This window comes from Haliaeetus albicilla, chromosome 10 (genome assembly GCF_947461875.1).
Source record: "Haliaeetus albicilla chromosome 10, bHalAlb1.1, whole genome shotgun sequence".
NCBI classification, from domain to species: domain Eukaryota; kingdom Metazoa; phylum Chordata; class Aves; order Accipitriformes; family Accipitridae; genus Haliaeetus; species Haliaeetus albicilla.
The window spans coordinates 21,638,739-21,651,493 of NC_091492.1; the positions used below are offsets into that span (position 1 = coordinate 21,638,739).

The following is a 12,755-nucleotide window of genomic DNA, read 5'->3' on the forward strand; positions in this document are numbered from 1 at the left end:
GGAGTGGGATTGCCATATGGTCTGTCTCGTTTTAGTGATGCTTATAAGTAGTAGCTGTAGGACATCCTGAAGTCTTGTTACATCCACACTGAGAGTACTTAGCAGAATCCTGAACAGCAGCAGAGACATCCTGAGCCTTCACAGAGGTAGCTTTGAACATGACAGCAGTTAGTTTGAAGAATATGGGGCATATTCTGATTTTGTACTGTGAATGCTAAAAACTGCATTAAAGTCATATCTATGTTTATGGGCTGAACTGTTCAGCTTTCCAAGTAAAATTTTCCTTTATTCTCTTGGCAATTAGACAAGATGATTGGCCAATTCCATTCTGAACGAAAAGGGAGGGACATAATGTTCAAACAGTCTTATTTTTTTTTTTTTCTTCTTGTGGCATTTAAGTTATCTCTTAGCCTTCTTTACAAGCAATGCCAAAGTAAATTCTGATGCCTCTTAGCCATCTCTCATTTTTGGACACCAGCCGTACACAAATGGTTGCACTTCTATCTCCCAGTACATATATAATTAAATCTGGCCCTGCAATGGAAGAGAGAGACACTGAGAAAGCTCCTGAGCAGGAGCAGAGGCTGATTAATACGGATTATTAGAGATTGCTGATTGAAAGGCTGCAGCTGTGATTGCCATAGTGGGGAGAAGGGAGCAAGGTCTCAGTGCTTGTAATGGTGTCTGCCAGGTCTTGTCTTCAGTTTACTCTAACAAAGATGTTTTCCGTGTGCTGTCCTGCATCCCAAAATCAACCGGTATACCCCGTCACCTATCTGTGCTTTTTTAAGGGGACATTACTTCTGCCATCCCTGACAGAAACCAGCCTTGACTCTTGCCATAGCAGTTTATACTTAGAAGATGAGCTGGCGGGTTTTCCTGAACAACTCCCCAAAGCTGTGTATTTGTCTGAGAAGCTGACCTGACAGGTATAATTTAGTTTTGTTCTCTGTTTCTCTTTAACAGGCAACTGCGATGTCAGTGGATTGCCTGGGACAGCGTGCGGTACTCTCAGGGTGAGTGTGACAGTCCCCATTAGAAATGTATGACAGTCACTTCCACAAGCCAAATCAGCAACCTTCAGGCTGACCTCAACTGAAGGGCTGATGTATTGTTTCAGAAAGGTGCAGCTGAATTCTCTTCAAGGAGGATTCTGGGTCACATTTCCAATGGGATGCAGAGTCAGCAACAACAGCACAATAAAATACTGTTGCGGCTTTCCTGATACACGCTTTCCCAAATCCACGTGTGGGAGGTGGAGCATCGTGAAATACTGTTTGGATTCTACTTGAAATACAGATTAAATCATTTCCTTAAGACAAAATTTGCCCCAAATATTCCCATGGTGTACTTGAGAAGAGGAGCCAAGCTCTCTGACCTGCTTCTCTGCTGGTTCAGTGCAGGATGATACTCAATGAAGCAGTAGGTGCCATAGACTCCAAGCTGCCAGAGCTCCCAGGAGGGCTTGGTATTACGTAGCCACCTCGAGGGCAAGTCTTCAAACAGCTCAGCAGTTGCCTGCCCAGCTGCCGCCTTTTAGTACTAACCGCTATTCCTGTGCCCCTGTCAGTGACACAATTACTGCACCAATTAAGATGTTCACTTCAAATTCAGGATCGCATGGGTATGGCTGACCTTTGGTCAGCCTTAGAGGAAACAGGTCCTTTGATACAACTCAGAGGCCCGCTTGCTTGCATGTAAACCCTTAGTCTGGCAGCCCTGTGCAGGAATAACTAGCTCAGCAGCTGGTTTGGGTCTAACTTGATGCCTCTTCCTCCTTACACTTGCCCTGTTTCACAGTTTGCTTATTTGGGCCAACAGCAAGCTGGGGACAGCCTGTCTGCAATTCAACATTGGCCCTCTGCTTTTCAAGCTTCTCCTGCACGCTCAGCAGCCCTTCAGGATTTGCCTCCTTTCTTTTAAAGCTGTGTGAGAGTCTTAGAGGGCTCAGCATCTTCGCTCTTCAGAGTAGGGAGCCCTGAGGACTTTGGTCTGGAAAAGCAGCGAAGGTGTTCTTTCTCTTGGGAAAATTCACAGTGCTCAGAACAGCTGTGTGCTTGCTATACAGCTGACATATGCGATGCTGGTGTTGTTAATTATATATGGTTTAATATGTTTTGGTGCTGGTCTTCCATTAGAGTTCAGCTGGCTCACAATTATTTCTGGGCGGTTTATCTTGCTTGTAAGATGAATCACACTGTGGAGGGAGTGATACCTTCCCTAGCTTTGTGGGGAGTTGGCCACATCCAGCAGGGTGTATGAGCTCAGGTTTAGCATCGTGCAAATATATCTCTGCTGCTTATAGGGTTAGCTCAGGTAAGTAATATAACCAGATCAGTGCAGTGCTGTGTCCACCCAGGTTAATAAGCTGCTGCAGCTGAGCTAGCTCTGTGCGGGTGTACTTGTACTGTCTGTGGAACCAAGCCCCCCCAAACAGTGTGGTGTGGAAACAGGCAGCCACGTAGAATCATCTTATGTTTGTCAAGGCTCATTAACTCTTGCTCAGAGTAACCTCTCTGGCCTGAAGCTGGCTCCTGTGAAGCTATTGTGTTGCACTCCCAGCCCTGTGCCACCTCGGCTCTACTGCTGCAGCATTAGGCCAGCAATGTGTATTTGGATGTGTTTGCACCATTTCCCAACACTTCCTTTTGCATCCTGGTTATCCGGCATTTTCTGCGGCCTGAGCTACCCATTACATTTGCAGATCCTGTCTAATTTCAGTGTGTCCTTTTTTTTTAATGTAGTCCTTTTTGAAGTACATGGTTAAATGTAGCCTTGTCAGGAATAGTATTTTCATCTGTCTTGTCAAATGCTTCTCTTTCTTGGTCCTCTAGGCACAAGGCTGTGAGCTCCATGTGAGCTTGGGGGTTTGAGATCAGTCCTGTGCGATACAGCCCCTTTGTGTCTGTGTGTCTTGCAGCCGCCGTTTCCTCTACATAGTCAACCTGGATGCACCAAATGAGGGTCATCGAAAGATCTCCCGACAGAGCAAGTGGGACATTGGGGCAGTGCAGTGGAACCCGCATGACAGCTATGCCTACTACTTTGCAGCTTCGGTGAGTTCACTCGTATAAAAGCTGTAACTTGTCATCTTCCCTGGTCTTTCATGGGTGGACTTCTGCAGACTTGGAAGGCTGTATGGAGCTGGCACAGGCAGCACAGACTTCTGCAAGTCACATTGCAAGATCAAGGCCTAACTCTGATTTACTGCCAGTGAGCTATTTGGCTTGAAGTCTCTCAGTTATTGGCTGGTCAGTGTTTAATCTAGTTTTGCTTGCTCGTCTTTTTATAAAACAACTTGGCAAATAAATCAGGGATCCAAATGGTCCTTTTCTGGAAGGAAGGGGGGGATGTGCTCTCTTTCTGACTTCCATTCTGTTATGAGATTTGTGCACTTATTGAATTTCTTGCTTTGTGCTGTTTTATTTTCACCTCCCTGCCTTCCTGGTGGGATGTGGTGCACCAGGCAGTCTGTAAATAGCACAAGTCAATACTGGCTCACCGCTGTAACAATCTAGGTTTGCAGATAGGCGGGGACCGAGTCAGCAAGGAGAAGTGTGTGGAGAAGTAAATGGGCTGATCTGAAGAAGCAGTAGTGGCCATATGAGACTTGAGCGCAGTTTTTAGCTCTGATCTTTACTTGGTCTATCATGGTCTGTAGCTTGTTCACCCAGAGCCCTGAGCTTCTGCTAGCAGCAGTCTAAGCCATCAACCACAGTGCTGCAGCAACTGGCACTAGTGGGGCACAGACTGTTCTCATGGCGAGGTGTCTTTGCTGCCATGTTGCATCTACTTTTATAGCCTGAGAGTCCTGGAATAGCTGGGGGTGGAGAGGCTTCATTTATTTTTTGGGGAAAACACTTAGGTGGTTTCCTGGGGTTTTTGTTCCTTTTGCTTCCTGGACTGGCTACGATTGAAATTAAAGGCTGTCTTAGAAGTGGACCAGTGTTGTCCGTTAGGAGCTTTTGCTTGTTTGCTCTCTGACATTCCCCAGCCTGTCTCCTCCCAGTTCTGGCACATGACTGACATCTTAAAGGTGCCTTCAGCAGCTGTCTGCTTCTGAGTGGAGAGTTAGTAAAACTTGCAAAAAGGTGTCTTTCAGTGCCACTTCTGGATACAGTCTGTGAAAATCAAAACCAAATAAGGAAATGTGCTGTGCAGGCCATGAGTAGAGCAAGAAAGTTTCTTTTCAAACACAGTCTGAAGGCAATATCCAGTGATCGGTTAATGCTGATCTGAGCAGGACCCTGCCCATCTCACCGATCTGAGCACTCCCATCTCTTGCTGCCCTGAGCGGACACAGGAACCCATCTTTTTCCAGGCTGAAACTAGGTGTAGCTGGCATCAAACCTTGCTGCTCCTGTTTATAAATGAGGATGCTAAGATGGTCTGGTGATTTAGACGTAGCTGCTGACACGCATCAGGCGAGGAATCCCCAAGATGAGGTCAGGTAGCTTTTCCAGTTTGGGACAGAAACACCTCCTTTCCAGTCATCTCACAGCTGGCTGACATTTAGGTGCTGATGCGTTACAGCCCCGTCCTAGGACTAGAATTTAGCCTGTCTTGTTTAGGGGTGGAAAGTTATACCATGTGCTCAGGCCTCTGTGTCCCACGTCAGGTCTGGAGGCAGTGTGGATGTGTTTGAGAGCCATAACTAAGGGGGCAAAGATGCATTGGGAAGGCTAAATCAGCTTGGATTCAGCACTGTGAAGATGTGATTTGCTGCTTCTGGACTCAAGCTGGCTGTCAGTCCTCCCATCAGCCTGTTGTTGAGGTCATCGTATTTTCACGTATAGCATGCAAGTGTTGTAGGCAGCCCTGAGGGTCCTATCCCTCTGCATCCCTGTGCATGGAAATGGAGTGTGAAAGGCTACCATCCTGTTTGCCAACAGCTTCACCCAGTTTGCAGTGCCGTTAATTGGAAGTGGTACAGGCAGAGGGGAAGTCTGTTCCTTGTGTTTGGATAAGGGCTTCTTATTTTTTTAGCTTCTTTCCAGAAGAGCTGAAATGTCCTCTTGCTGTGCTTGGCTGTGTCTGCCCTCTGGCTCAAGCACATTTCTGAGGACTCCTAAGCTGTTGTTTCAGAAATGCCATTGTTTTCAATCCTAGATCCCTGTTACTTCTTTTGTGTGGTCACAAATGCTTGAACAAGAGGATGATGAAATTGTTGGAAGTGTATACTGATACTTATCACGAGAAGCACATTTTTTAGAAAATGCTCCTGATAGGAGGAGCTGTCATTCCCCCACACCTGGTGCTAGGGGCAACAATTTCCATGTGAGTTGCCCCACTAAGAGTCTGAGAAACTTCTGGTGATCCTTATCTTGTAGCATCAACTCTGGAGTCCTGGAGAAATCACATTGGGTAATTTCAGTCTACCCCCTTAAATCCTTCTGTCAATGAGAAACATGCAAGGAGTTTTCCTTGCTCCAAGCTCTTGTGCAGCCCTGCTGTGAGCTGTTAGAGAAATGCCATATATTATTGCTGAGCTGGGAGGAGACCTTCCATTTCAGGGAAGGCTGTAGTGTTTTATCTATCTGCAAGTTCAAATTCATATGAAGCAGCTTTGGGGTAGGAAAAGAAAACACCGCCACAAAAAACTGCCACGAGAAATAAGTCTCTTCTCTATTATCTTTTCCCTCATCTACCTCTAAGTCTGAAAACAAGGGGCTAATGAAGATCAGATTTTGAAGTCGTGTTATTTCTGTTTTTGCAAAATCAACATGAATTTCCAGTCAGGGCCCAAGACCCACTGTGCTTAGTGCTGTACATGCACCCAAAAAGGCCATTCCTGCCCCAGAAAGATTAGAGTCGTCCTGGGCTGAAGTGAACCTTGATTGAGGCAGAACATGAACTTAAAGCACAATAACTAGCTTCAAGTAACTTTGTGTGTGGCTGCATTTGGGGGAGGATTTATTCCTGGAATGAGTGAAGGAGCCCTAAATAACGTTGTCGTTGATTCATCTGGTTTGCTTCTGTGGTTTACAGTTAGTGATAAGCACTTAAGGCTTTCTCCTGGGCTGGCAGGGAGGGAAGTACCCTTGAGGAGGTGACCTTGAAGCCATTAAAATGTATTGTTCATGTTTGCCAATGGCCCTGATTATCCCAGAAGGGAATCGAGGTAGAGTTGAGGAGAACCAGTGGTGATCCATCATCCCCCTCACTGAAAACTCCAGTTGTGAATCTGAACAGACTTGCAGGGTATTCCTGCAGAGAGAATTTGGCTGCCTGATGCCTACAGTTACAGCATGTTGTTAGGAAATAAAAGCTCTGAGAACATCATTTTGTGGAAACATTTTGCAATATGACTTTTTTTTCTCCCGTTCTTGTTTGTCTCCAATTTTAAGTGGGTGTAATTAAAGTGTAAGCTTTAAGAGTCCTTGCAGCCTGTAGGTTCATCTTTACTCTCCTACTTTGGGCAAGGACTTTGCTAATCACAGTGTGACTCACTGGTAACTGAGGTTGTTCAAAGTGAAGGGAACCTCGTCCTGACACATGGGTTCCTGTCCTACCTTGTTTGCCTGACACTGTCTCCTTTCTTCCACCTAATTTCAGAGCAATCAGCGAGTTGACCTGTATAAGTGGAAGGAAGGTAACGGTGAAGTTTGCACATCTCTGCAAGGACACACACGTGTGATCAGGTGAGGAGCAAGCAGTGCTGCAGACTGCTGGGTGCAAAACAATGGATTGTTTCATAGAAGATGAATGTTTCAGTCCTGGCCCCACTCAGGCTCTGCTCTGAGGCTGTTTTTACTTACTTTTCTGGGCTGTACTGCATGCCTCTGTCCTGCCTTCCCATTTGGAGGTGACACAGGAGATGTGAAGCTGCTCACCTTCTCATGGCTCCCCCCAGTATATCAAGTTAGCCTTTGATGGCTCAAGTGTCATTGCCGTAGGCTGCTGTCATGTCATGAACAGCAACCATCATTTGGGAAACAGCAGCATGTTTATTACTGTGTTTCTGTGTGATAGCAGCTTAATTAAAGCAGGTAATCCCAAAGATGAAGTTCACAGCAAGTTACAGTGATGCAGGGGAGATTTCTACCTCTGGTTCTAGGGGTGTACTTTATTGCTGGGCTGGAAATGAGGTGAAGTGCTGTTTTTACTCCAGCTTCTGACTGTGGAAAGTAATCACAGCCCTTGAAATGGCAGTTGTTTGGGCTGGCTGGAAGCTATTTGTGTCCCAGGTGCTCCTGGTGAGCCCAACAGGAAGGCATCCCAGAGTGAGGGGTTGATGTCAAGAATGTGTGTTAACTGGGAGGAAAGAGCACACACATGATAGCTGTAAAGTTCAGGGCTAGGAGGATGTTTCACTGGAATTTACTTAGAAACATTTAATTACTTCTTGGAATTAGCTAGAGAAATGATTAAGATCTTGCTTTTTACTTTAAAAGTTTCAGTAGATTTCATGGAGTGGCCATGAATTTGTTGGGGAAATGTACTGGGGGCTTGTGAGAAGTTGATACAAACTGTGTGCACTTTTCTTTGCTGACCTACTATGATTTTGCGTTTGCAGCGACTTGGACTGGGCAGTGTTTGAGCCAGACCTGCTGGTCACCAGTTCTGTTGACACATACATCTACATCTGGGACATCAAGTAAGAATCAGTATGTTTCTGCACTGCAGGGAAACCATTGGACTCTTTTCCATAATTAGCAGCTTGCAGGGCAAAGTGTGCACTGATGGGTGCTGCTCTTCAGCTGTGTTTGCAGGGGCTTTATCTGCTTCCCTTAATCTCAAAGATGGCTTCTGTTCCCCTATTTTCAAGGCAGTTCAGAATCAATGACGGACAGTAGAGTGATACAGTTAAGCCACAGTCATGGTCCTGATTGGAAAAAGTACCGACTGGCTTCACTCGCTACTTGTTCACATCTTTCCTCGGGAGCTTTTCCTGGAATCCAAGGGTGATCCTCAACCTCTTGGGTTTTTTAGCTGAGTGAATGAGCACCATTTCATGATCCTGCAGCCATTTTCCACTAAATTCAGTGACTGTTGCTGGCTCTCCCTTGGTGGGAAGACTGGCAGTGGTATTCAGGAACCTTTTCCTGTTTGTGCCTTCCCTTGATTCCTGGTGCTTTCTATCATGAGTAATTTCAGGATAACAGATCTTTCCAAAACCACCAATATTAAAACCCCGTATTTTACAGCTGAGAAGCAAGGAGCTGGCACTGGGACTGCTGGGTTCTCTTGCTGGCTGTACAGCAACTCTTTATGACCCCCGGCAAGTCACTTTGTTCCTCTCTGCCTCCCTTGCTCAGTAATAATAGGAGGATAATTATATAACCCCACTGCACCAGGCTACCCTGAGGCTTGTTTAGCTCCTATGAAGCACTTAGATCCTTGGTTAAATGGTGCTTGAGAATGGCAATATATTATTAATGTGTAATTAAAAGACATAAAGAGACAATAACTGCTGGTTGTGTTTTCCTGTGATACTATCTTAGTGCCAAGCAAAAAATAGAGTTCTCTGAAGGTTGTTATCAGAAGCCCTTCTTTAACTCTGTTGTGCCCTTCCATCATTTTATGTCTGTGTGTATTGCTTCTCCAGAAATGCTTGCTTAGGCAGTCTTTGACTAGCCTCTACATCCCACTTGTGCTGACTAGCCTCTACATCCCACTTGTGCTGGTAAGGTCTCTGAGCTTGCTGGGGCAGTGAGGTCCTGGGGCTGCTGGCCTCTAGCAAATGAACATCCTGCTGAAGCGGCTGTCTCTAATGACACCCTAGGGAGGTAGCCCTGTGGTAAGGGCAGCTGGAAATTGCCCACTTGATTTTTCATACCAAATAACTTTTTGATTAGGCAGAAATTCTTAGAGGGAGAGGTGCAGTCCATTCCAGAAAATGTTCTGCTTTTCGGCAAACACAAAAAGCTGAAGACAATATTCCTTATTTTCACTGGCATTTTTTATGAAAAGGCAGGTGAATTCCTGAGGAGCAAGGTCAAGGAGTGAATTATTGCCTTGATCCATGCCCTGGCTGCTAGGAGTTGTCATGGTGCTGGACTGGCTTCCACCACCGCAGAATTTCGTCTGTAGAGTCTGCACACAGCTGGGCTTATTTCTTACTAATTTTGTTGTTATATGCTAGACATGAAGTCTTTGCTCTGAAGTCACTGCTCCATCTGCCTTGAATCAGGGTGTGCAAAAGCTTGACAAACACATCAGTGGCTTTTGTCTTTTCACAGCTCTGTTTGTTCCTTTTAATCCTCCTGGGAAAGGCTGTTTTGTTGCTTTCTGCAGCAACACTTTGTGAGCCCAGTTTCCTTGCCTGCCCAGTTGCAACATGCCACACTTTGCATGTGTTTCTCCTCCCTCTAGTCCCCTCCAACTCCATCCTATGTCCTAAACTTGATGCTGTATGTGGTGGCAAGACAGGATGGCTGTTGTCCTCCAGCTGGTCACCTCTTTCTTTGTTCCATTTAGTGTCGTGCATTTTGGTAAGCTGAAGGCACATTAGCTCCCAAGAAGCAGCAATAAAATTAGTCCTGGAATAGCAAGGAGCTCACTGGGTAGGCTGGACCTGCTGGGCTATGCTGTGGGTACTCATACTAGCCATGTTGTGTTTCAGAGACACCAGGAAGCCTACAGTCTCACTCTCTGCAGTCGGTAAGTATGACGTGTATGTGTGATGTAGGCATTAAACAAGCCTATTGTTGTATGCCCCTGCTGTTATTCCTCCCTCCCTTCACACTCCGAGGCTGAACGTGGTGAAGTACAAAAGTGCCACCACTTGTGATTGTTCTGTGTAGGAGCAGCCTGAGAGGCTCCAGTTCACAACTCCTTTTAGAAGAGCAGAATTCAGAGAGAATGTGGAGCCCTTGGAGGTTCCCAGGAATGGAGGACAGTGGTGGTACTTGGACTGGCTGTTCTGAAATTGGTGGACAGTCACATGGCATCTGTGCCTTTTAGACATAGCTTCTTCCCTGCTTAACCACCCTGCTGCACTGCTTGTCCTGTGTTGCCTGTCTGTAATTTCTCCATGTCCTTTTATGTTTGATTGAATCAGCTGAGAAACTAAATTGCACCCCAGGCAGCGATGTTGAATGCTGCCAACTGCCAGCCTGCCCCCTTACTTACTGAGGGGCTGTGTACATTAAGCGGCTGTATCTGCTTCCCTGGGGCACCTTCAACATGCAGACAGCTGCAGTGGTGACATGAAGGTGCTCTCTTTGGGCTGCGCTTGTTCTGGAAAGGCACTTGTTATGGCTGTTGGCAGTGTGACTGTCCAGCCGCTTGTAATACCGCCTGCTGGCAGGTGCTGTGTGTCAGTCCTCAGTGGCTGTGTGTTGGAACTGGGCAAAGTACGGATGACGAGCAAAATGTCATTTTCCTGAGTTACTGCCCCCAGTATTACAGCAATCCTCATAACACATATCTCTTATGCTCTACTGCTTGGATCTCCTTAGGTTACACATCTGCAGTGGCTCCCCCTTCCCTCCCAGCCAGAAAACCTCTCTATCACAGCGACACAAAAACCTTAGTGAATCAGAGAGAAGCAGCATTTGGTTCTGATGCCTGGGATGAGCTTTCACGGGTCAGCTGAGCCAGCCCAGCAGCTAGCTCCCCAGAAAGCTTCCTCCCTCCCATGCCCAATTCTGTTTAGTGCTGATCCAAGCGTTTGTGTATCCTTCAGTGAATGAATCAACTCAATTAACTGGCAGCCTATTTGCAGCTTTTTTTCCCCTGGACTAGTATTTTGCCAGGTTGTCAGGATGAATCTGCTCACTGTGCAGCAGCAGGTGGGTAGTGAAGGTGGGGAATAGCAGCAGGCTGAGATCTGTTTAGCTTTCTCATGGACCTCAGCTTTCTGATGAGCTTAAAATGTTTTGAAAATACTAACAGAGTAAGGATGAACAGAACATGTATTTCTCTTACAATATCTGAACAATCCACATCAACTGAAGCTATATTTTACTGCTTATTAGAAATAGCCAACCAACTTTTGATTTTAGGCACTTGACTGAGTCCCTTATGATACCATATAATCATATCTGGACCATCTTCCAGTTTCTTTACAATGCCGTTGATGTCTTTGACTTCTGTGTTACATTTGGACAGTTGGGCCTTCTGGTCCACCCAGTGAGTCTACCTCCAGCTGGCCAGACACAAGGACCACCTGCACTGCAGCCTTCTCCTACACCTGTATTTTAATAATAGATCAATAACACTGGTTCCCTGTATAGCATCAGATAGTATAGAGGGTGTTGGGGAGACAAATGAATCAATCCTTAAGCACCTGGAAGTAACTTGAACGAAAACAGAAGGGATTTGGGAGGGAGGTGATGAACCTGCAGTTCTTGTCTGGAGGAAGCTGCTCCGTCTGAGTTAATGGACATGAGTATTTTAATTGGGTACAGCCAATGGCTAGAAATTGCAATGAAGATCTCTGAGCATGTAACTGGAACGCTCTTGCTTTGAGGTCTTCGGGACACAAATGCTAGCTGAGGAATCAGGAGTTAGTCATTTTCGTGCCATCCTTCATGCTGGCTTTTGGATATCTTTCCCCTGAACTGCCTTTCCTGTGCTAAGAAGAGCAGCTCCAAGCCCAGGTCAAGGGTCTACTGTGCCATTTACTTTTTAGTTGCTTGTTTTGACCTGCTCTGTTTGTGCTACAGCTGGAGCTTCCCAGGTCAAATGGAACAAGAAAAATACCAACTGTTTAGCAACAAGCCACGATGGGGATGTCCGAATATGGGACAAAAGGGTAAGCTGAGGGGTTTTTGAGCAGTCTGTGCATATTCCCACCTACCTGATACAGACATCCCTCTGGTCACAGAAGAATACTGAGAAAAATGTACTGCTTCATCCCAAATCTCTCTTGTGGGTTGATTTAAGCTAGAGAGATTTGGGAACCCACGAACCTAAAGAGAGCTGAGCCCATTAACACTTTGCTTTTGATCTCATAGTACTTAACTGTTCTACTGAGTATAAAGTATGGTTCAGGGCTGAACTTGGTGACTGGAATTTGCCACACTTTCACAGGACCTTTTCTTCAACCACTTTTGCTGAGCTATTTGCCTTTCCCCAGCAGGAGGGTGTTCTACCTCTCTTGCCCTTATTAAAGTGTCTTTTTTATGGCAAAGAACTAGACCAAATTTCGGGAGTCCTGTGCTGAAAAGGAAAATGTCTTTCCTTGCAGAAACCCAGCACTGCAGTAGAGTATTTGGCAGCTCATCTCTCTAAAATCCACGGTCTGGATTGGCATCCTGACAATGAGTATACGCTGGCCACTTCCAGCCAGGACAACTCTGTCAGGGTAAGTGTTGCTTCTGGGACTCCTGCTTGGGAGATGTCAGGATGGTGAAGCAGATCCCCTTCTAATACTGCTGAAGTCTTTGGGAGTGCTTGCCATTGGCAAGATCTGTATCCTTATTTTTTGGTTTCTGGCAGGCTGTGTTTGTTGAGCTAGGGATATGCTTACAGAACAGGCAGAGAAGTAATTGCAGGATAGGTGCACATATGTTTGCCACCTATCTGTGGTGGTTTGGGCAGTACTGAAGCTGAAAACAACAACCTCTGCCTGTTGCTTGCCAGAAGGGAGCTGGCCACATATGTCAGAAGAGCCGTCTCCCCAAGATGCAGTGTTGCCAGTCTCAGGCTGATTACAGCAACCTGGGGAGAGGCATACTCCAGCCCCTGGGGTTCCCAAACTCATGTCAAGTCAGGTTATCAATAAGAGACTGCCTGCAAGCATTGCTATGCCGGGCCTTTTACTTGTGGGGAAATAGTGTGCTTTGTATGTCAGCCAAATGGAGTTC

The 12,755-nt window shown here is 46.1% G+C and overlaps 1 protein-coding gene across 4 annotated transcripts in view; it reads left to right on the forward strand.

Moving 5' to 3' along the window:
* WDR59 (WD repeat domain 59) overlaps positions 1-12,755 on the forward strand; it is a 50,327-nt gene that overhangs the window by 3,122 nt on the left and 34,450 nt on the right. For all 4 annotated transcript variants that reach the window (XR_011326554.1, XM_069793790.1, XM_069793791.1 and 1 more), the window contains exons 2-8: positions 967-1,016; positions 2,921-3,056; positions 6,556-6,641; positions 7,517-7,597; positions 9,566-9,603; positions 11,613-11,701; positions 12,137-12,253. Coding sequence is in view for 3 of the 4 variants with exons in the window: in XM_069793790.1 (XP_069649891.1) it covers positions 967-1,016; positions 2,921-3,056; positions 6,556-6,641; positions 7,517-7,597; positions 9,566-9,603; positions 11,613-11,701; positions 12,137-12,253 (597 nt within the window). In the remaining variant the exon portion in view is untranslated. The remainder of the gene's footprint in view (positions 1-966; positions 1,017-2,920; positions 3,057-6,555; positions 6,642-7,516; positions 7,598-9,565; positions 9,604-11,612; positions 11,702-12,136; positions 12,254-12,755) is intronic.